Source organism: Camelus dromedarius, chromosome 7 (assembly GCF_036321535.1).
Source record: "Camelus dromedarius isolate mCamDro1 chromosome 7, mCamDro1.pat, whole genome shotgun sequence".
Classification (NCBI taxonomy): domain Eukaryota; kingdom Metazoa; phylum Chordata; class Mammalia; order Artiodactyla; family Camelidae; genus Camelus; species Camelus dromedarius.
Window position 1 is genome coordinate 19,411,867 of NC_087442.1, and position 24,658 is coordinate 19,436,524.

The 24,658-nt window shown below is 36.6% G+C and overlaps 1 protein-coding gene across 17 annotated transcripts in view; it reads left to right on the forward strand.

Annotated features, from left to right (window-relative positions):
* The window catches only part of LOC116154070 (uncharacterized), a 199,116-nt gene that overhangs the window by 34,412 nt on the left and 140,046 nt on the right, over nucleotides 1-24,658 (forward strand). For all 17 annotated transcript variants that reach the window (XR_010381599.1, XR_010381591.1, XR_010381595.1 and 14 more), the window contains one exon: nucleotides 10,605-10,716. Coding sequence is in view for 6 of the 17 variants with exons in the window: in XM_064487359.1 (XP_064343429.1) it covers nucleotides 10,682-10,716 (35 nt within the window). In the remaining 11 variants the exon portion in view is untranslated. The remainder of the gene's footprint in view (nucleotides 1-10,604; nucleotides 10,717-24,658) is intronic.

Here is a 24,658-nt window from a genome sequence, read left to right on the forward strand (position 1 = left end):
CTTCCTTAGCAGAAACCACTATCTTGAATTTAGTTTTCTAACATTTCCACATGTATTTTATACTCAGTGCCTTTGTATACATCTGTAGCTTTAGAAATATATGTACACATACATATATACTTATATATAACATTACTTTTTATGATTTCAAATTTTATATGATTGTTTTACTGTCTGTGGTCTTCTGCAACTTTTTTTTTACCTAACATTTTTTTCTTTACTGTGGTAAAAAAAAACACGTGAGATCTTCCTTCTGAACAAATTTTTAAGTGTATAAGCACAGTGTTGTACAGCAGATTTCTAGAACTTCTTCATCGTGCATGGCTGAAACTCTGTGCCCACTGAGTATCACCTCCTCCTTCCGCCTTCCCCCTAGTCCCTGGCAACCACTGTTGTACTTTCTCTGCTTCCATGAGTTTGAGTACTTTAGCCACCTTATTATATTAGTGGAATCATGCAGTATTTGTTGTTCTGCACCTGGCTTATTTCGCTTAACGTAATGTCCTCAGGGTTCATCCATGTCACATATGACAAGACTTCCTTCTTTTGTGGCTGGGTAATATTCCATTGTACGTATACACCCCATTTTCTTTATCCATTCATCCGTTGATGAACAGTTAGGTTGTTTCCACCTTTTGACTATTGTGAATAATGTCGCAGTGAACATGGGAGTACAGAGATACCTCTGTGAGATCTCGATTTCAATTCTTTTGAATGAATATCCAAAGGTAGGATTGCTGGATCACTTAATAAGTTCTATTTTTAACTTTTAAGGAGCCACCATATAGGTTTCCATAGGAATTGTACCATTTCACATACCCACCAGTTGCACACGAGGATTCCAGTTTACCCACATCCTTGCCAACCATTGTTAGTTCTGCTTTTTGAAATAATGGTCATCCTAACAGGTGTGAGGTGATATTTCATTGTGGCTTTGACTTACATTTCCCTCATTAGTAGTGTTGAACATTTTTTCATATACCTGTTGGCCATTTGTATGTCTTCTTTGAGGAAAAGTCTATTTAAATAAGTGGTTACTTGATTTTTTTTGCTACTGAGTTGTAGAAGATCCTTATTCATTTTGGATATTAACCTCTTATTGTATATATATTTGCAAATATTTTTTCTTATTCTGTGGATTTTCCATCTGTTGATTATTTCTTTGGCTGTACGGAAGCTAACATTGTTTTTTAAAAATAACAATTATTCATCTTTGGTACTTATAGCTGTCCTTGATTCTTTTAACTATATGTAGTATTTCATTATAAGACTATACCACCATATGTTTCTCCATTCTTCCCTTAATTCATGGTTGAGTTGTTTCCAGGTTTTTGCTGTTACAAACAATGCTAACAAATACTCTTAACACATGCCTCCTTGTGTACATGTGCCAGTTCTCAAGTGCACAAATTCAGAAGTGCAATTGCTTGGGAAGACATACTAGCTTTTTTATCTTTACGATATATTGCCAAATTGTTCTCCAAAGTGGCTGAATCTGTTAAAAAATCTTTTTATTATGATATGATATTTTGCCAGTCTGGTGTGAATCATCTCTTGTAGTGTTAAATTGCATTGTACTGAGTTTCGACATTTTGTGTTTATTTTCCACTCAGATTTCCTTTCCACTAATTGGCTATCCACAATTTTTTCTATTTTTAAAAATTAATCTGTTTATGTTTACTTCTTGATTTTTAGGAGTTTTTCATGTATTCTGTAAATTAACGATTTATTGGTTTTTAAACTATCTTTTCTCAGTCCGTGGCTTGATTTTTCATTTTGTTTAAAGACTCTTTTACTGTTTAGAATTTTTAAAAAATTTAACATAGTAATATTTATCAGTGTTTTACTTTATAATTACTCCTTTTAATATCTTATTTTTAAAAGCATTCATTATAGCAAGGATTTTTGTTTTTCTAAAAGTGTCTTTTTTTTTTTTTTTACATTGAAGTCTTTAATTAGCCTGAAAATGTTTCTCTGTGGTGTGAAACATGGATTTAATTTTATTTCCTTACAGATGATCTATGTCTTACACCATTGTTCAATAGTCCATCCTTTTCCTGCCGATTTGTGGTACTACCGCTATTACATACCAAATTTCCAAACATATGTCTTTTTCTGGGTGTTCTATTGCTTTTGTTTGTCTGTACTATTTTACTTACTATGGTTTAATGTCTTGACATTTTGGAGAAGCATGTTGCCTGTTTTCTTCAAGTTTGTGAAGGCTATTCTTGACTTTCTTTTTCTTAAGAATTTTAGGACCAACTTATCATGGTCCATGAAAAACCCTGTGGAGAGTTTAATTAGAATCAAATTGAAATTTGATTTAAGGATATTTATTAGGTCTTCCATCCACAAACGTGTATTTTTTTCGTTTCCTCAACTCTGCTTTTCTCCATAAAGCTCTTGAAACTTTGTTAGATTTATTATTAGAAATTAATTATTAGAAAGCTTATAGCTAACTTTAGTTGTCTTCCTTCCCTCCCCTCCCCTTCCCTCCCCTTCCCTCCCTTTCCCTTCCCTTCCGTTCCTCCCTTCATTTTGATTTTTGTATATCTTGCAAAATGACCACAGTAGTTCAGTTCACATTCATCACCATACATACACAATTTTTTTCTTGTGATGAGAACTTTCCAGATCCATTCTGTTAGCTACTTTCAAATACACAATATAGTATTATTCACTATAGTGACCATGCTGTACATTATATCCTTATAATTTACTCATTTTATACCTGTAAATTTGTACCTTTTGATCCCCTTTACCTTTTGCCCACCCCCCATCTGTACCTCAGGCAACTAGCAATCTGTTTTCTTTATCCTGTGAACTGAGATTTTTTTTAAGTTGCCATTTTAAATGGTAGCTTTTCCTAATTAAATTACAAAGTGTTTTTTTTTTTTGACTTACAGAAATTATATTAATTTTTTTGTATATTGACCTTATATCCGTCAACACTGATAACTTGTTTTTGTATTACTTTTAATAGCTTGCCTTCATAATTCTTTATATAAATAATTATCACTTGGAGATAAGGACAATTTTGTCACTTTATTTAAAATTTTATATCTCATTTTAATTTCTTCTATTACATTGACTAGGACCTCTCCTCTGTGCTATTGAATAGAAATGCTGGTTATAGTCTTCTTGGTCTAATTTCCTGGATTTTGAAGGAAATATTTGTATCATTTAATCATTAAGTATGATTTTGTTGTAAGTTTTTGATGAAGCTAAGGAAGTTCTATTCTTTATATGCTAGGGTTATTATTATTTTTCAATCATGAAGTTTGGTCAAGAATTTTTAAAAAATATATTCATTCTCTAAGGACAAATCTGACCTTGGATGAACTTTCTACTTAGTTCCTATGAATCCTGATACAAGTGGAAAGTCAACCATATTACTAAGCAGCATTACTTATAGTAAAATCAACCTTTATTTGGTAAATGTATTTGGACTAGGAGGAACTATACCCAAACTCTTAAATTCTTGGTTAGAAGCAATAGTTTTGAGTTTCCCTGGGACCTCTTTTCAGAGATGGGTATGAACTTTGTGGGGACCCTGGAAGCTGTGGCTGGGACCATTATTTGAGGTATTGGGACATAAGGCTTCTAAGCTAGTGCGACTCTGCACCCACCCTGTGATTCTCGTTTCCTTGTACCTGAGCTGTCATCTGAACGCCTACGAGAATAGTTCCTGGTTGTCCATGTGGACTCCTGGGAGGACTCTTCCTATGAAAAGAGGCACCTGAAACCTCCCTACTGGCATGCTGTGTTTTCTTTTTATGCTTTCTGAGTAAATGGCTGCTATGTGTGCCCTTTGGTAATTGGGTAGCTTAGAATGTGTAGCTAGAAGTCCCACATGGGCAGTGCACAGGGCATTCAAACAAAATACAGAATTAAGTTTACTGGGGCTGACCTGAGTTTATAACTCTCACTTAGAACCTTCGATTTCTAGTTTTCACCTATTGGAAAACTCATATTTGCATTGATTATAAATTAATATTATAAATTTAAATTTATAATATATACTATATTGTTTAATTTTTTTTGTTTTAGATTTGGTGTATGTTTACCAACTCAAAAATGATTCTTCTACTAAAAAAAGTTTGATAACTAATGTTTTAGACCTGTATGGTTAAATGGGTAGGTATTTGCCCTTCTAATAGGGCTTTTAAAATTAAAATTAAATTAAAAATTCAGTTTCTTGGTTGCACTAGCCTCATTTCAAGTGCTCAGTAGTCACATGTGGCTGGTGGCTACCTTACTGGACAGTATAGATATAGAACATTTTCATCATCATAGAAAGTTATGTTAGACAGACTTCCTAGGCTTTATTTTTTATTTATCCAGATTACCTGTGAACTTTATATTTTTACTGTAAATGTTTATAGGCTTTAAGAAACTGCTGGATGAACCAATCAAGATATGACTCAGAGACAGTATTGAAAACCCCAGTGTGCTATCATAATAATCTGCTAGAGAAATGGTTCTCAGATTTGCATGACAGGACAAATTCTATTTCTCCTGAGACTTACCATTGCATCATGGCTATTGTGAATTTTGTAATTGATTGGTTTTCTCTTTTTGCTTTATCAACCAGTTAGTGTAAGGCCAAATTTATGGTTTAATTTAAGTAACCTCCTGGCCTACGTAATTGCATGCTGCTTTTTCTTGTTTGAATTTTATATTTATAAAATACAATTTTATTGTAATGTGTGCATTTTTATGTTGTATAAATTCTTTGAGAAAAGAGGTGGAGCATAAAAATAGTAATAAATAAGTACCTTCAAGATTTCGATTGATATGTCACTTACTACTTTATTCACTTATTAAGAGCCACTTATTACTGAACTTCATTGTTGAAAATAAGTGAAGGAGCTAAAAATAGTTCTTGGCTGATAGTGATTAATAATACCCATGCATGTGATCTGGGCTGCTTTACAAATGAAATGATTTAGAATGTACACCTGTCATAAACTGAGTTTAATTCATTTTTCTAAAGTGTTTTTATATTTCAAAATAATGTTTGAAGAATTGTCGTACCAAAATACCTTGTTAAAAATTTCATGCTTCTTAGTATTGTTAGGGAGGTTCAACCAAGAATCTATTTGAGTATTCAAACTGATTAACCGAGTTTAAACAGAGGGTAAAGTGCTGTTTTGTTTCTTTATGGAATCTTCTGTATTTTTTGGATAACAGAGTTTAATTCTGGGCACTTATGCCTTCGCAGTGTACTTTTCTTTTAAATTTTTATTCTGGAACTTAGAAGCAGGCCAGCATTATATATGCCTCTTACATTCTGTAGCTTTCCTTGCTTCTGAAAACACTTAAAGCAACTTACCCATTTCAGCAAGTAACTTTATAAAAAATAAAACCAACCTCACCTAAAAGAAGTTGAAGAATTAAGTATTCCCATCTGTCAGTGTTGAGAGACTTGGGCAATATATTTGATTTCACGTTTTCTAGTTGCTCAAGTGAGAAAAAGAAACACGGAGTTATATAGTTGTCCTGTACCGACAACCGGAAGCATATAAACATCTGCAGAAACCAAACATTTCCTGGAACTAAACTCGAGCAGAAATTGATCACGTGAATCTTTGTTTAAAGAACCTTGTGAAAAATATCTTCAACCACAGTTATGTAAAAGACCCAGGAGTGCAGCTCACGTGGACCTACCTGGCTCCCCGGAGTCGGAGGAGTCTGCGGGAACCGGCCCGGGAGGCGCATGCGCCGGCGCGGGGCCGGGCGGGGGCGGGGGCTCCGGGAGCGCGGGGCCCCGCCCCGCTGCTGGGCGGAAACCCACTAAGGGGGCGGTGGGGGGAGGGTAGGGAGTCATACTGTTGGTAGCGCCGTCAGTTTTCCCTCTAAAGATTAGGCGCCGTCAGCGTGGCTTTTGTATCGGTGCTGAGTTTATTCTGTCCATGCTCAAGTTCTCTGACGAATACCTTGAGTGGAGATATTTTATTTTGTAGATTAATGTGAAGCTTTGAAGGACGCAAAGGCTTTTCATGGAATTTCAAGAGCTGGGCTTGTATTTTTCCCCATTCAGAAGTCTAGTTCATGTCAGGGTGAAGGACAACAATGGAATCTTTTTTTTTTCCCCCCAAGGAGCTTATGCTCTTTAATTTAAGTTATCATAACAGAGTAACTTAAGACTTCACAACTTACGTGACATGGAAGGAATAACTTTGGCCTGAAGTATGTAAGGGCCAAATATAACAAACTATTCATCTTTTCCATGGAAAACTTCAGTATGGTCATCATAGCGGAGTTTCTTTAAAGAATACTTGTATCCCTTGGACCTGCTAGGGTGAGTTAACTTAAAAAAAAAAAAAAAAGAATTTAGACCCTTTAGCTTGTCCTGTAGGCATAAATTGACCTTTATGTGTTTACCAGATACAACAGTTTTAATATAGGTGTTAATTAGCTGCTCATTTTGGTAAAAACTAACCACATGCTTCTTAAGATTGAGTCATACCTAGCCAGCATGTAAGAAGATGTGGGTACTGGGCTTTAGGAAGGCGTCTTGGGGGGTTTTGAAGTCTGATGATGTATACCTGTCATACAGGGTTATTACAAGAATTATGTCTGATAACATTGATAAAATGCCTGGAACACAGCAGGTTCTTAATAAATGTTCATCATCCTCTCATGTTATTGATAAAGGCCATATATACAGTTCTTTTAAAATTTTTATACTGAGTCATATAAATATATGCTTTTAGTCATGTTCAGATCTATCCTGTTGTTAGCAGTGTTGTTTTATATTGATACTTAAGAAAAGCACTAATAACATGTATTGAAAGTGTATAGTTTCTCATTAGATTGTAGGTTGATGATAATTCAAGAAATAATGCAAATGGTTTTGAATTTCTTTGTGAAACAAGACAAGGTTTAACACTGTTCAAGAGTAGAATAATTGTATCAGAATTCAGCTTGCTCCAGTTTTATCTGTGAAATTTAATTTATCCTATAAAGATACTGCATTGATAAAATATTCCTATTCAGCTTCCACTAAGAACCAAGTGGAGGCTTGGAGTCTGGGGATTAGGAGTAGAAGTGTGTGTTGGCTGGTGCAGCCTAGCCTGTAAGAATCATGGGACTCTTGGAAGACAGGCTTTACTCATGAAAAGGACCCTGGAAACATTTGGCTATAGGCTGAGAAATGTTTTTGGGAGCGTTAAAGCCTTGACAGATATACCTGAGAAGTTTAAAGAAGAACCTTGTAAAAAGAAAGCAGCCATAACTAGACCCACAGTCACTGTTCTTCCTACCATCCAGTTTAAGCCTCTGCATGGCTGCATGGTCTCCCTACAAACAGTGCAGCAAATAATGTTAACAGGAATAGCTCCAGAGCAACTGGCAAGACAGTGCTCCCAGGCAAGCATTAGTAAATAAACATATCTCTCCCCAAAGGAGGAAGCGGTTGGATAGTTGCAGTTTAAGTTGAGGGAGTTGGTATTGATAATTGAGACCCACTTGTCATATTTTAAAATATTTTACTTACTTTTTAAAATTAGTAACATTTCACATAATACAGGAAAACTAAAATTTCTAGGAAATATGACATCAATGATGAAATTATATTAAGACTTTTTGTGCAAGTTACTTTGCAGAATTTAATTGTAACTGCATGGTCCATGCTCTCCAGGAGCTTGCTGTTAAGAACAGTAGGATCTGGAGATTTAAACTGTCCACCCATGATATTATTTGCAGCCATTTTTTAGTTTAATAAATATGTATTAGAAATCTGTTATGTGCCAGGCACTGTCTTGCTACCAGAGTGATACAGTATTGAACAAAACAAGAAATTCTTCCCTGAAAGAGCTTAAATTCTATAAGGGGAAAGAGAGAAAGGAAAAAGAACAGTGACTTATACTCTGAATGATAAGGGAAAGCGTTGGTGAGTTTTGAGCAGAGGAGTGGCGTGATGTGATTTTGTTTTATCGATATGACTCTGGCCTTTTGGTCTGAAAATACTGTGCAGTGAGATAAGGCAAGAATCAACTGGGAGGCTCTTGGAGTAATCCAGATGGAGATGGAGGCTCAGATGACAGTAGTTGTGATGGAAGAAAGGAGACGTAGGCAGAATTTAGATACATTTTAAAAATAGAGCCAACAGGAGATGCTAATGGGTCGACGATGGGGTATGAGGGAAAGAGAAAAGTCATAGATGACTTCGAGTGTTGAACTGTCATTTGGCAACATGGGGAATGCTGTAGGAGCGTCAGTCTTAGGAGGGAACATCAGGAGTTTGTCATGGGGCGATGATAAGTGTGAAATGTCTATTAGACATCCAGAGGGAGTCAAGTAGGCAGCTGAAAATATGAGCCTGGAGTTCAGGGAAGAGGTTTAGGCTCTTACAGGTGGTATTTAAAGTGATGAGACCCACTGAGATGACCAAGGGGAGGGAGTACAGTTAGAATAGAATTCTGAGAACTCAGAGCCCTGGGTCACTCTAACATTAAGAGGCTGAGATCATGAGGAGAAGTCTAAGAAGAAATGGCCATGAAAGAGGAGGAGAGCCAGCAGTGTGGTGTCCTGGAAACCAAGCAAAGCATGTGTTTAAAGAAACAAGGGATCCTGTCTCTGGGGATAACAGTGGTACCTGCCTCTCAAAGGGTGATTGTGATGAACTGTTTAAGTGGATGAGATAAACTCATTAAAGTGCCCTGCCTCAGTGCCTGGCTGCTCGGTCGTTCAAAGTGGAAGTCATTTGGTGGCTTAACAGCAGTTTCAGGGGAGCAGTGGGGACAAAAGCTGGGTTGGAATGAGTTCAGGTGAAAATGGGAAGAAAGAATTGGAGATAGTAGATACAGTCAGCTCTTTTGAGTATTTCTATGAAACTGGATTAGAGAAATGGAGAGTTAATTCATGGGAATGTGGGGTCAAGAGAAAGTGTGTGTGTGTATGTGTGTGTGCCTGTCTGTCTGTCTGTCTGTTTCTTTTAAATTAGGAGAATGTACAGGCTGTTTATAGGTTGATGAGATTCATCCTACGTAGAGGGGGAAATTGATGATGTTGTTGGATTTGGGATAATGAATTGTTTTGGTCACAGGTTGCCTGAAATAACTAGATTGTCCTTTGTCCCTTTATCCTCTCCTTCTCAGTCTTTCATTCATTCATCCATCACATATTTACTGAAGGTTCACAATGTGCCAAGGATCAAGCCAGGGGCTGAGTAAACGGGTGATCAAGGGGTGAATCAAACAGGAGCGATCCCTATGCTCTCTGGGGGAGCTTTTACCATCTGGTGGTAAAAACATCAGATAAATATATACAGATTTCAATGAATGCTTCGTAAGAAAAATATAGAGAAAATGTGTTGGTATAATTTAGATTAGGGGGAGAGTGCATTAGAAGACCTCTCACATAGGAAGGATGGTCATGACTGAGAAGGAAAGCATTCCAAGCAGAGGGAGCAGAGAATGCAAAGTCCTGGAGCAGGGGAGAACTTGATACTTTAGGGGATTTGAGGGGTGGCCATTGTGGCCCAAGAGGTAGGAAGGGACTGGGTCGTACAGAGCTTTGGAGACCTTTTAAGATTTTTATATACTAGGAGCAGTGGGAAGGCATTGATGAGCTTTTAGGTGAGAAGGGACATGGCAATTTTGCATTGGGGGAAAAACCCACCTGTGCTGCATTGAGTCATGGTAGATGGACTGGAGGGGTCAAGAGTGGAAAAGACCAGCAGTTTAGGCAAAAAGTGTCTGTAAAATAGTTGGAGAGATGTTTACATCTGAGATGTTTACAATTTTGTTTTAAGACAGAGTTGAGAATACCCTTTATTTAGCAAAATTTACTTTGAGCTTAGCAGGTTTCTCAGCACCTGCGAAGAGAGCCTTTTTTTTTTTGTTAAAAATAGTATCAGTACAGAAAAGTCAGATGAAGATGTCAGTGATTTCAGATTATTTAACATAAAATAACACTTTAAAAAAGATTCTGGTACTTTGTGAAAAATTTGAAATAATAAACTTGTTTTCAAACTTTTTTCCAGAAAAAATACCAGTGACACAATATTTAGAGACAGACTCTTTAAGAAAATGGATTAAACTACATGAATATATACTGAGAATAATCAATATAATTATATTTTAAGTGTTCATATAATATAAAGAAACCTTCAAATTTTTGCCTTAATGTAGTGATTGTGCATTATTTTTAATTTTTAGAATAGAACCAATATAATAAAAACAGTTTATTCATTAGTAAATATTTCAAAAGTTCCCCTTTTCACTTTGAAAAATATCTTAAGTTTGTATGATAAATTATATGATCAGAGATAGAGGATCTCTACCAGTTGAAGGCTCAGACTGGTAAAAAAGCGATCAAGTTACAGTACAGGATGCATATTTTATTGTGTTAATTTAGGCTTCCTCTTAAAGAGCTTTTTTAAAACAGAAGGGCAGTTGTAATACCAAGTATTGCTATATCAGGTCACCCACAACTCCAGGGCTGTGAATTAATTTCTGAGCCCTGACTTAAAAAAAAAAAAAAGAAAAGAAGAAACAGAAGTTACTTCCTACCTAGAGAGTCCACTCCTGAGAGTTCTATCTCGGTTGTAACTCCAGTTTTCCTTCTTACACTGGCATTTGATTTATACTTTTCAGGGTGAGAAGAGTTTGGATATTTCACCGTCTGGAGTTTCTCTGCCTCGCTGATGATTTAAGCTCAAGCCTGCCAGTTTATGGGAGATGATAGAAAACACCCTGTGACCTCTGAGTAAGTAGATGCTGCTGAGTTTTGTGTTTTACTGCTTTAAAAAAAAAAAGGAAAATTTTATAACTCTAAAGTTTGTAATATTAGGCACTTTAATTGGGTTCTTTAAATTTTGTTGTTGAGTAATGATGGCAATTATTATAACTCCAATAAGTGAATATTTTGAAATAATGGGATTCTGGAAGAAATTAATCCCCTGATGATAAAAAAAAATTAATGAAAACATTTTCCATGCATATGTGTTAGTTTTTAAAAAAGAAACATATAGAGGACCTAACTGTATATATTAAAAATTTAAGAGCACTCTCCTTAGTGCTTTATTTCACTTTTATATTATGAATGTAAAAATACTGGTAGAGCAACTGTTAATGAAATTTTTAAATGCAGCTATATCTATACAAAAATTATGTTTTATCACAGAATGTATTTTGGTTAACTTGAAATAAATACTGGTTTGTTTCATGGAAATAGAATGTTAAAAATTCTTTCTATTTGAAAATAATGATTCCCCTGCCTCCCCGCAAATACAGGTGAGATCACAAAATCTCTCTGATTTAACTTTCTTAATTAAAGAGACTTAGAAAGAAGGGCATTCATCCTTTCTAATCAAAACTTCTGAGTGACATTTACAGAGTTGAGCCAGGTAATTTGATATAAATTGTTTTCCAAAATGAAAGCTACTGGTTATCTTGTTATATCCATTGAATCTGTTTTGACAAAACTAGGAAACTGTGAGGTTGTACCAGGGCCTTGTTTTGGAATACTAAGGTAAAAACAATTAATAAATATACAAGATGCTCCCCACTACAGTGGGGTTATTTAATTTTAGTCTATATCTGTGCTTTCCAGTTTGGTATCCAATGGCCACACATAGCTGTTGACATTTGAAATGTGGCTGGTCCCAGTTGGGATGTGCTGTGCATGAAATACACACCACATTTCAAAGACTTAGTATGAAAAAATGACTGTAAATATTTTATTAATAATTTTTATATGAATCATGTTGAAATAATATTTTAGATATATTGGGTGAAACAAAACATTATTAAAATTAATTTCACTTGTTTTCTTTTACTTTTTTTTTAATGTGGCTGCTAGACAAATGTAAATTACTTGTGGCTTATATTTCCAATGGACGGGACTAGCCTGTATCATACACAGTCAGCAGCTTAAGTCATATGTTACTCAATGTTCTGTAGGCCCGGAACCTTCTGGGTTGTGTATGGATCAATGAATATAAATCTGTATTGTTTCAAGAGTATGATTCTTTGATTCATCAGCTATTTACTGAGTACCTCCCATATGCCAGGCAGTATTCTAGGCACTGATGTTATGGTAGTGAACAAAAAACAAACTTCCTGCCTTCATGGAGTTAATGTTCTGTTAGAGAAATACAGACTGAAAATATGATTAAGTAAAATATATAATCTATTTGAAGGCAGTAAGCGCTTCGGAGAAAATGGAAGGATGGGGTTCAGTTGTAAATAGAGTGTTCAGGAAAGGCCTCAGGGAACAGGTGATATTTGAGCAAAGACTTGGAGAAAGTGAGAGAGAGAGCCCTGTACATATTTGAGGGAAGAGTGTTCTAGGCAGAGGGAATAGCAAATGTGAAGACCTTGAGGCAGGAGTGTGCCTGGCTTGTTTGAACGGTAGAAGGAGGCAGGTGACTGATCGTTTGGAGTGAAATGAGTAATGGAGAGAGAAGGAGATGGAAGGTGAGCAGTGTTGTTGCCTAGGCAGACACAGAGGTAACCCCTAGGGAACTGGGCCAGAAATAGAAATTTTAAAAACTAAGCAAAAACATCAGAGGCTACACTTCATGGGGGAGGACAGATTCTATACTTTAAGTTGAAGCAACTTAGAAAAGTGAGGTCTGTCACCTGATGACTAGCTGAATAAAATGTGATACATCCATGTAATGTAATACTATTTGGCAATGAAAATGAGGTGCTGGTAGATGCTACAACATGAGTGAACCTTGAAAACAGGCTAAGTGAAAAAAGACAATCGCAAAAGGTCACATATTGAATGATTCCATTTATATGAAATGCCAACAGTGTACAATTCCATTTATAGTAGCATCCGAAAGACCAAAATACTGTGGAATAAATTTAATGAGAGAAGTGTAAGTCCTATGTACTGAAAACTACAAAATTTTCTTGAGAGAAATGAAAGTCTACCTAAGTAAGTGGGAATATATATACCATGTTTATAGGTTGGAAGACTCAGTATTGTTAATGCGGCAGTTTTCTCCAGATTCATCTGGGGGTTCAACAAAGTCATTGCGAAAATCTCAGGCAGGACTTTTGTAGAAGAATATTTATTGGCAAACAGATTCTAAAACTTATATAGGAATGCAAAAAATCTAGAATGGTCAAAGTGACTTTAAAAAAGAAGAAATTTACAGGACTTACACTAACCTGTTTTCAAAACTTACCATAAAGCTACAGTAATAAAAAACAGCGTGAAACTTGCATATGGAAATACATATAAATCAGTGGAACAAAATATCTAGAAATAGAAACATATGTGGTCAGTTACTTTTCAACAACGGTGCTAATAAGATAATCCAGTAAGGACAGCATAGTCTTTCAACCAACAGTGCTGCAACAGTCCACATGAAGTAAAGTACCTAGACTTTAACCTTACGACATACACAAAGATGAACTTAAAATAGATCACAGACCAACACGTAAAGAAGAAAACATAGCGGGAAGTCTTGTGTCTTGGGTTAGACAAAGATTTAGTTAATAGGATATAAAAAGCATAAGTATAAAAGAAAAAAAAATGATAAATTGGACTTCATCAGAATTGAAGTTTTGTTTTTCAAGAGAACACTGTTAAGAAAATGAAAAATCAGGCCACATACTATGAGAAAATATAAAACATATGTCTGATAAAGGATTTGTATGTAGAAAATACATAAAGAACTCTTGAAGCTCAATCATAGTATAGCAATCCAGTTTAAATTTTGGATAGAGATTTCACCAAAGAAGATGTATGAATGGGAAATAAACTCTTGAAAAGAGTTTTAACATCATTAGTCATTAGGGAAATGCAAATTAAAGTCATAATAAGATACTGCTGCGCATTCAGTGTAGTGGCTAAAAATTAAAAAGACTCTGATAGCCCATATGTTGACAAGGATGTGGAAAAACCAGAATCCTCACACAATGCTAATGGGAATATAAATGGTACAGCCCTGTTGAAAAACAGTTTGGCAGTTTCTTAAAAAGTTCAATCCAGCAATTCCATTCCTAAGTATGAAGTCAGGAGATATAACAGCATATGTCTAGACAAAGACTTGTATACAGTGTTCATAGTAACTTTTATTTGTGATTGCCAGAACCCAGAAATAATGTTGTGTCCATCAGCAGATGAATAGGTACACAAATTGTGGCAAATCCATACAATGGAATGCTACTTAGCAATCAAGAGGAATGGACTGTCATATATACAGTGGCATGGAAGAATCTCAAAATAATTATGCTGTAAGAAAAAAGCCAGATCTCCCCACCCCAAAGCACCATACTGTTAGATTCCATTTAATTGAAATTCTAGAAAATGCAAGCTAATCTATAGTGAAGAGAACAGATCCATGGTTGCCTGAGGATGGCTTGAGAGGAAGGAGGGAGAAATGGATTCCCAAGGGAGGGGCACAGTGAAACATTGGAGGTGATGTATTTATTTGTTATCTTGATTATGCACAATAGTTTCATGAGTGTATACTTATGTCAGAATTCAATACATTTTGTACTTCAAATATATGCAACTTCTTATATATCAGTTACACCTCAATAAGGTTGTAAAAAATTGTGTCCATTCAAAAACCAAGCATATGCTTGTAGCAGCTTATTCACAATAGATAAAAACTGGAAACAGTTCAAATCTATCAACTGGTGAATGCATAAATAAAATATGTGGTATCCATACGATAGAATATTATTCAGCCATGAAAAAGAACGAAGTCCTAATTCATGCTACATACTACAGGGATGAACCTCAGAAACATTATGCCAATTGAAAGAAGCCAGAAACAAAGGACTGTATATTGTACGCTACTATTTATATGAGATTTTTAGAAAAAGTGAAGTCATAGATCAGATCAGTAGTTGCCTGCAGCCAAAGTTGGGAGCAGAGATTGACTGTAAACAGGTACAAGGGATCTGTTGGGATGAAGGAAGTATTCTTGTTGATAGTTGTGCAGCTGTATATGTATAAATTTACTAAAACTCATCTAATTGTACAATTAAAATGGATGACTTTCATGGCATGTAAATTATATCTCAGTGAAACCACTAACAAATGGGTGGCCACTCAAAATTTTAAATTCTTTTTAAGAGGGCCGTTTAAGAAATGAGACAGTATTGCTGATTTCATTGTGCTATATTTCTTTGGAATACTTAGTGAGACCTATTTAATTAATTTCTATGTCAAATGTTCTTTGGATTCTAATTGTGGAACAGAAATCATTATTTGTCTTTCCCAGAATTTAGTGACCAATAGCAGCTTTTTTTCCCTTACACGTGAACATTGGTTTAGAATGATTGGTTTCATGTTTAATAATTATTAACACCCCCCCACTGGAAGAAATAGTAGTTTCTTAGATTGATAATCTGTTTGTGCACAGTAGTTCAAATGTGTAGCTTACCCTCCACCTCCTAGTTTTTCGGGAAGGAAATTGATCACAGCTCAAGATCTTTCCTTTTTTCAGATACAGAGAGGTATACCTGTCTAGGCCCTGGGTGCCTGCCCATCTGTTCCCAACCCCATATATATGGAGATGGCGGGTAATCTGGAATAAGGTCCTTGGGGTTGGGAGATAGAGTGCAACCGAGAGAAGTCCCTCTGGGGTCCCTCTCAGAGGGGTCCAGCCACGTTTTGCACAGGAATAGGGATCAGGATCTCTAGGGGCATGGGGCTTCATCCCTTTGCTCCTACAAGTCCTCATAGATAAAATAGGAGATTGAATTTTACCTCCTTAGATAAAAGAAGGTGTCTTTGAGGTAGAAAAATGACCAAATTTTAATGAAAAAAATTAAAACAACCCTAAAATATCTTGCCCATGATTCTGTCTAAGCCTATGCAAATAGAAAAAAAGTATTCTGGAAACTTTTTTTTTGCCTGAAATTCATTTCAGCCATTTTCCCAAATAAAGTACCAGCTGTTTAACCAAAAAAATTTTTTCTTTTTCTTCCCCCTAAAGCAAGTCCTTTATTCAACAAAGATTTATGGGACACTCCTATTTGTCAGGCATGCCGAAGACAAGATGTACCTGCAAGGATAAAAGAAGCATGGGGTTTGGGGTTTGGGGGCTGATACCTGACCCGCCTCCTAGGGATGAGGGGCTTTCAGAGAGGGGTTGGGGAAGCTTTGGAGGGAGAATGAGAAAGCTGAGGTTTGAAGGATGAGTAAGACTTGGCTGTTAGCCAGGTTGGGAGGAAGTTGGTGAGGACCTCAAAACTGTGTCATTGGGTTTAAAGAAGAAAGAGTAGGGTCAGGAGATGCAGTGTGTAGGAGTGATGTGACATTGTGACCGGCAGAATTTGAAGAATGTGGGAGAAAAAGGCATCAGGGATTAGCCCAACTTTGGTCTTGGCCATCTCAACAAGTGTGATACCATTCCCTGAGGTGGGAATGCAAGGCACCCAGGGGATTTTATTGTGTTTTGCTTGTTGATTTGGGAAACCAAGAAGTCACTCCAGAGGTTTTATCAGAGGAGCGCAGCTATTTGCAAACACTTGGTTGAACTTTAAAGGTGACACTCTTTGACCCATTATCCATCCAGGAGAACATACACGAAGCGTTAGGAAGGAAAGTGAAAACAGATGTGGCCTTGGTGGTCTGTGTGTGTGCAGCATCTTCTCATTTACAGGTAAAATCACCGTTATAAACTTCAGGGCAATTATAGCGGGATAATTCTTACACATGAAAACCTATCACATCTAAGAATTTAGTAATTCCTTTTGATTACTTTTTTCTACTTGACCTCTTGTCTCCATATTTTTATTATTTATAAAGTACACTGTTTATACTTCTTTGGAACAAAGATTGAAAAGATAAATTTTAGAATAGACTGTCCAATTCTTCATACGTATTAGCTCATTTAACTTTTAAAATAATCCTGTAAATGAGATACTTTTAATCATATTACTTCATGATAAAGATTAATAATAAAGGTATTTGGAACTCATCAGGTTTAAAATTTTTTTGATATGCCCTTAACACAAAGCATAGATTCTTATTCATATCTATTGACATTAGCAGGTAAATGAGGATGACAGTGTATTATTTTGGAAGTTCAAATGATTTCTGCCTTGACCTTTTGAAAGAAGTACACTGGTAACAAGTTGATCCATGATACACAAAATAATACCCTATTTTTATACTTTTTGAGAATATTGAAAAATTATGTGGAAAATAACTCCTCTGTCTTCTGAAAAATTTTGCCCATTATTCACTTTCCTGTCTTTTTATGTAATCATAAATATATTAAACCAAAAATACTGTAAACAGTTGCTTTCAAATTACGTCAAAATAGAAGTTAAAATTATGTTTTACCTAATGCTTCCAACTTACCTTTTAATAATATGTGATCAGATCATGCTTTAAATGTATTGTTTGTTGAGGTACCTTGAGGAAGTAAGTTGTTTAACCTCAGTTAGGCTGTTTCCTTGTCTGTAAAATGCAGACCACGAAGTATGTGTTCCAGTGCTGAAATAACTTCTTGGGTGTGAGTGCCAGTGCGAACAGGCAGTTTCCTTTTGTGCCACAAGAGGGCGTGCCTATGTTGTCGCTAACCTGAGGTGAGGTCTGAATTCGAAGATGTGGCTGAAAAGTTAGGGACAAGTGGATTGCTGGGAAAATGTGAAAGAAAAAGATTTTTTTTTGACAGTGTTAAGGGAAAGAGTTACTCGAAACATACAATGATGCAAAGGAAAGGATTGTGAATAAGATTCCTTTAAAATATGGGAGCTTTTGCCAACATAGACCATTATAGATTTCTATTCCCAGTCAACAACCTTTTTTTGGGGGGTGGGGAGTCTGTATCTGAGACTTCTATTTATTTGTTTGCCTCTTTCTTTACAACTGTGTCTATAAATCTTTTATATCAGACATAGAACCCAAAGTTTAGTTTCTTAGTAGTGGCCCTGAATAAATGATACTGGTTAAAGAGAAATTGGATTGTTTGTTCTCAGTGCCTTGGGTATGTACAAAATGTCTTTGCCCCAAGTTAGTAAATTAGGGAAATTTGAATTTTCCCATCCTGCCTTCATCCATGCACTTTTATTCCTCTGTTTGAGTTTCTGAATTCTTTGAAAATGTTTTGCTGTCATACATATCTCAGAAAGTTGGGAGGGGACAAGGAAGACCATTCTGTGAACCAACCCCAGGGATGTAGAACTAATTTTAATATACAGTGAAATTTAAAAATTTGACAAGAAAAGAGCTAAACAAATAGAGTGATGCTGGCACTGGTGGAGTTAGTCTGATAAATTTAGGGAAATCGTTTCAGCTCGGCTGTGTGAATTATTTCATGTGTTCTTTGATTTAAATTATCCAGGTAGTTCCTTTATTATGCTTGTATTTTTATTATAAATACAAAAATCACGAGCATGTTTTGTTTTACATCATTGTAATTATACTTTAACACTTTTTGGATTAGAAAATGTTCTGAATTTAGAAAGAACAATCCATAGGCATCTCCTTTTAACTCTGAATCCTACTTTGAGAAGTTTTCTCTGGGGTTTGTTCCTGCTGACACTGTCCACATTCACAGTCATACTGCCCTGGCTCAAATACCTGAATTTGGTATTTATCATTCTCATGAATGTTTTTTAACACTTTTACTAAATATCGATGTATTCCTAAACATAAAATTGTGGTACATTTTTTTACCCTCTTAACAAGTTTCTAAGTATACGTACGTTACTGTTAACTGGAAGCACACTGTTGTACAGCACATCTTTAGAGCTTTTTCATCTTGCACAGCGGAAACTTCATGCACCTGAACAGTGAGTCCTCATTTTTCCCGACAACCGTCATCCTACTTCAAGCTTCTGTGAGTTTGTGTGTTGTAGATACCTCATGTAAATGGAAGTTACGTAGTATTTGTCTTTCTGTGATTGGCTTATTTCACTTAGCATAATGTCCTCAACATTCATCTGCGTTGTCCCATATGACAGGATTTCCCTCTTTTTGAAGGTCGATTAGTGTTCCATTGTAAGTATATATATACGTTTTCTTTATCCATCCATCCATCAGTGGACATTTAGGTTGTTTCCACTTCTTAGCTCCAGTAAATGTGAGTCCAAACATCTATGTGAGATCCTAATTTCAGTTGTTTGGGGTAAATATCCAGATGTGGAGTTGCTGGATCGTGTGATAGTTCCATTTTTAGTATTTTAAGGAACCTCCATACTGTTTTCCATAGTAGTTACCCCAGTTTACATCCCCACCAGTAGTACACAAGGGTTCCAGTTTATTCACATCCTTGCCAACACTTGTTTTGTGTGTGTGTGTGTGTGTTTAAATTTAATTTTATTGCCATTCTAACAGGTGTGAGGTGACATTTCGTTGTATATTTGCATTCTGATGATTAGTGATGTTGAGCATCTTTTCATGTACCTGTTGGCTGTGTGTATGTCTTCTTTGGGGAAAAGCCTATTCAAGTCCTTTGCCCATTTTTAATCATTTTACTTATTTATCTTTTTGAGTCTCTATTTATTTATTTATGGTATAGAGTTGTAGGGGTCCTTACATATAATGGTTATTAACACTTTATCGCATATGTAGTTTGTAAATACTTTCTCTCATTCTGTAGATTTCCTTTTCACTCTGTTAGATGGTTGTCTTTGCTGTGCCTTAGCTTTTTAGTATAATGTACAGATACCTGTCCATTTTTGCTTTTGTTGAAAGACCATTGTCAGGAAGCTTTTCCCCTTTGTTTTCTTCTAGGAGTTTTAGTTTTGGGTCTTAACATTTAAGTTTTTAATCCGTCTTGAGTCAACTTTTGTACATGACGTAAGATAAGGTCCAAGGTCTTTTGCATGTAAATACCCAGTTTTCCCAACATTTGTTAAAGAGATTGTCCTTTCCTTCTTGCGTATTTTTAGCACCCTTATTGAAGCTCAGTTGACCACATATGTGTGGACTTTCTGGGCTTTCTCTTCTGTTCCATTGGTCTACATGTCTGTCTGTATGCCAGTACCAGTTTGAGAAGAGTTAGCTTTAATACTTTAGCTGTCCAGTATAATTCACCCGTTGGTCCTGTGCTTTTCTTTGTTGGGAAGTCAACCTCCTTACCACTCTGTTCAGATTTTCTATTCCTTTGGATTTGGTCTTGGTGGGTTGCATGTTTCTAGGAATATTTTTGTTTCTTCTGGGTTGTCCAGTTTGTTGATATGGAATTATTCATACGAGTCTCCTGTAATCCTTTTTGTTTCTGTGACATCGGTTGTTGTGTCTCCTCTTTCATTTCTGATTTTGAGTCTTTTTTCTTAGTCTAGCTAAATGTCAATGTTGCTGATTTTTTTTTTTTAAAAACCAGCTCTTAGTTTTGTTTTTTCCTATTGTTTTTCTGTTCTCTATTTTGTTTATTTCTGCTCTGATTTTTATTATTTCCTCCCTTCTGCCAACGTTGGGCTTAATTTGTTCTTCTTTTTCTAGTTCCTTGAGATGTAATGCTAGCTTGTGTATATGGAATCTTTCTTCTTTTTTAATGTGGGTGTTTACCATTATAATATATATTTTGCTGCATCCCGTAAGTTTTGGTATGTTGTGTTTTTGTTTTTATTTGTCTCAAAATATTTTCTAATTTCCTTTTCAATTTCTTCTGTGACCATTGGATGTTCAAGACTGTTGTTTCATTTCCACACACTTGTGAATTCTCCAGTTTTCCTTCTGCTATTGACTAGAGTTTTGTTCCACTGTCGTCAGAAAAGATACTTGGTATGATTTCAGTCTTCTTAAATTTGTGTCATGCATGTTTTCAAACAAGATATAAATTGTGTCTGTTGAAACAGAGTTCCAGGGAAAGCCAACTCTGAGAAGGAGATTAACATGCAGAAGTTTATTAAGGAGATTTTAGGATTAACACCCGTGAAGAAGAAGGAAGCCGGATTGGGCAGAGAGAAAGTGGGCTGTAGTGTAGTCACGAGAAAGGCCTCAGCTGATCCCAGAGGAAACGTGGAAGGTGGGATAGCCCAGCCCTTCTGAATTGTCCTGGGTTGGGGTGAGGAGGGGCCAGGCGTTTGTGGTCTCACACTAACCAGTTGTTGGATGCAGGCTGCCCCAGTGAGGGGACCTGACTTTGGCCAGGTGACTCTTTTCAGCTGAGGGCCGTCAGCCTGCAGCAATCCCCAGAGATAGGGGAATAAACCCCAATAAGCTCAGGAGAGACCTGAGCAGCCCATCTCAGCATCGCTCAGTACATACTGAGCCTCATCAGAGCTTGCATTTTTGATCCAGTGTTATGTTTTCAAGATTTATTCACACTAATATCTATAGCCTTAGTCACCCATTTAAATTGTTTTTAGAATTTTATAAATATGTCATGTTTTAAAAATACATTTTACTATTGACATTTGAGTTTTGTAATTTTTCACTTTTGAAAAATGTAGCTGTGAGCATTTTCTTACATCTCCTTAGTGCACGTACTTAGTTCATCTGGGGTATCTAACCAGAAAAGTCCTGGGTCTTAGCATACGCACTACTTCAAACTGAGTAGTTGTGATGAAATTGCACTCTCAAGCGGGTGTACCTTGCTCCGTGTTCTCATAAACACGCGGCATTGTCAGACTTTAATTTTGTCAACTTGATAGTTAGGAAATGGTGTCTCATTGTGGATTTAATTAGGATTCTGTTGGTTACTAGTGAGTGTGAGAATTTATATGTTTATTAGCTTCTTGGGTTTCTTCTGTGAAGTGCGTATCCCAGTTCTGTGCCCATTTTCGCTATTGGTTTCCTTTTCTTACTAATTTAAACAATCTTTGTATATTTTTCTTACCCATTCTGTATTATCTGTATGTGTACAGTTATCTTCTCCTGGTTTTGGGCTTGATTGTTCATGTTTTAAATAAAGTCTTCTGTTGAATCAGAGTTTCCTTTTGATGCAGTCAAGTTTAATCACCCCTTTCCTTTTGGCATTATTTGTGTCTTGGAAAAATTCTTTCTGAGGTCATATAAAAACATTCTCCTCTGTTTTCTACTAAAAGTTTTATTAAAATTTTGCTTTTCACACTTTCACCTGCAATCCATCTAAAACGGAGTTGTATGTATGTTGTGAGGTGCAGACCCTCATTTCACTTCCCCACGGGCAGCCAGTTTCCCTAGCGGTATTAGTCACCAGTGCATCTTTTCTCCCCTGGTGTGCAGTCTCTTTCTGTCACAACAAGTTTCCATCTACATAGGTCAGTTTTGATTTTATATTTTTTTCCTACTTCATTTCTACACTTTATTAAGTCTTTATTTCTTTATTGTGTCTTCTTGTCTGGTAAGGTAAGTCCTCCCATCTCCGTGGTCTTTTTTAAAAATTGGCCCTTCCTTTGGCTTTTGCTCTAATATATGCATTTTAGAATTATATCCCGTAGATTGAGTTCATGCATTGACTTTATAGATTAATTTGAGGAAAATTTACTTCTCTGCAGAACAGATGTTTCCTGTCGATGTCTTTTTGGGGGGGGGGAGGTAATTTGGTTTATTGATTTAATTTTTTTTAAATGGAGGTACTGGGGATTGAACCTGGGACATCATGCATACTAGACATGCTCTCTCTACCACTTGAGCTGTACCCTCCCCCTGATGTCTTCTTCAGTATCTGTGTTTAGGTATCTTTTCTGCAAACATAGTTTTTTATACCTTACCTTTTTACTAAATACTGACATTTTGCATGTTAATAAATACATTTCTTCAACCAGTTTTAAGGACTATGTAACCATCCATTACTTGGCTAGACAGCAGGGTACTTAACCATGCCCCGTTGACATTTAGATTAACACAGTTCACAGTGACTATTCTTGAACTAACATCTTTCCCATGACAAAATTATGTATAAATATTCACTTATGTTCTATTCTAGTAAAGCTAAGATACGTTACATAATTAAGCATTTATCCAGAATGGGTTCAGGTGTAAGATATGAGAAGAACGTCTGACAGTCTCCCCACACGACTGGCCAGTAGTCACACACTTTGTCCTTTTGGTCTGACTTTGCCATTTCCGTTTCACTTCAGGGAACTATCAGAGGTGCCCGTGCCTAGCAGGCCCTCAATAAATGTTTGAATAAGTGACCCAGTTTTTAATATTTGTTTTATTTTCAGATGTGTTCTTTCCATTGGTCTGTCTGTCAACTCCAGATCCACACAACACCATTTTAATTACTAGACCTGGTAGAACAGTGATCTGTCATCATTACTATTATTATTTTTCACATTCCCCCCAGGCTATTCCTGCATCATTTTTCTTTTAGATAAACTTTAAATAATAGGTCACTTTCCATCTGCAACTGTTAACGATTTTGATTGACAGCGTGTTAGTTTTCTAAAAAAAATCTAAAGGCATTTATATTTTAATTTTCTGGCCTAATGAGTACTGCATATTCATCTAACTTATGAATTCTGGAACTTTTTGGTTGGAGAGGATAAATCCCCAGATTTCTTTTTTGATTAAAATTCAAGGCAATTAAAGAAATCCACTGCAGCAGACAGAATCATGCCACATGTTTGTTCTGTAGACAAATGTTTTTCTACACGGAGCAGCAGGTCAGAGCCTTTGCATCCTCCTCCCTGCAGAACACAGCACATGTGTGCCCTGACCGGACAGAGTCTTGAAAATAGATAATATTTATGTAATCTTGGGTCAAAGAAGTCTTTCAATGGCCTTTCTCCCACAAATCCATAAAAGACTTCTGTGCCTTTATTTCTTCTCTGATTTACCTCCTTTATGGCAAGGAAATAGGGCACCGAGCCTGCAGGGCATGGTGGGGAAGTCTGCAGAACTCTCTTTCACACCTGCTTGGATGCTGGCAGTGCTGTTTGCGAAGTGAAGGTTGAAGGCTGGTTTGTCGTGTGTTTTCACAGAGCGCTGATGGCTCCAGGCCAACCCATTTAGTCTTTGTCTTTTTTCTTGCATAAAATGGCCTGTTTTTCACTTCCAGTGGGGGTGTTAGGCACTCAGAGAAGTCTGTTCCTGCTTCACATGCACACCATCTGTGGTCCTTGGCATCTCTGACAGGTCCCAAATTGGCCAAAGAGTCTATGGGTCAGCATCCGGAATGGTCAGTGTCCTGTCCTGTGTTTGTGCCTGTTGGCCCCTGTGGCCAGTGCTGCAGTGCCCCCCTGCAGGACCCCACGTCGGTGCCGTGGACTGTGTTCTGAAGAGTTTAAATGAACTCTTCATCTAGAATACTTTTAGGAAAGGTGCAAAGATAGTACAGAGAGTTCCCGTAGGTCCCTCACCTGGTTACTCCAATTGCTAACTGTTACATTATCATGTTACATTTGTCACAGTTAAGGAGCACACATGGATTCATTACTATTAACTAAAATCCACACTTTATTCACATTTCACTAGTTTTCCCCTAATATCCTTTTTCTTCCACCCAGCATATCACATTCCGTTTTGTTGTCATGTCTCCCTCATTTCCTCTGGCCTGTGACAGTTTCTTAGCTTTCCCTTGTTTTTGATGACACCCGTTTTGAGGAATACTGATCAGTTTTGTGAAACATTTGGATTTCTCTCATAGTTTTCCGGTTGTTCTCCCGGGGCTCTGGGTTTTTCAGAGGAAGAACCACTGAGGTGAAGTGACATGCTTATTACATGGTGTGCAGGGCGCATGCCCTGACCCTGACTGACCCCTCATGGTGCTGCCCTTGGTCACCTGGCCAGGGTGGGGCTTGCCAGCTTCCTCCACTGGAGATGTGTTTCCCTCCCTTCCATACTCAGC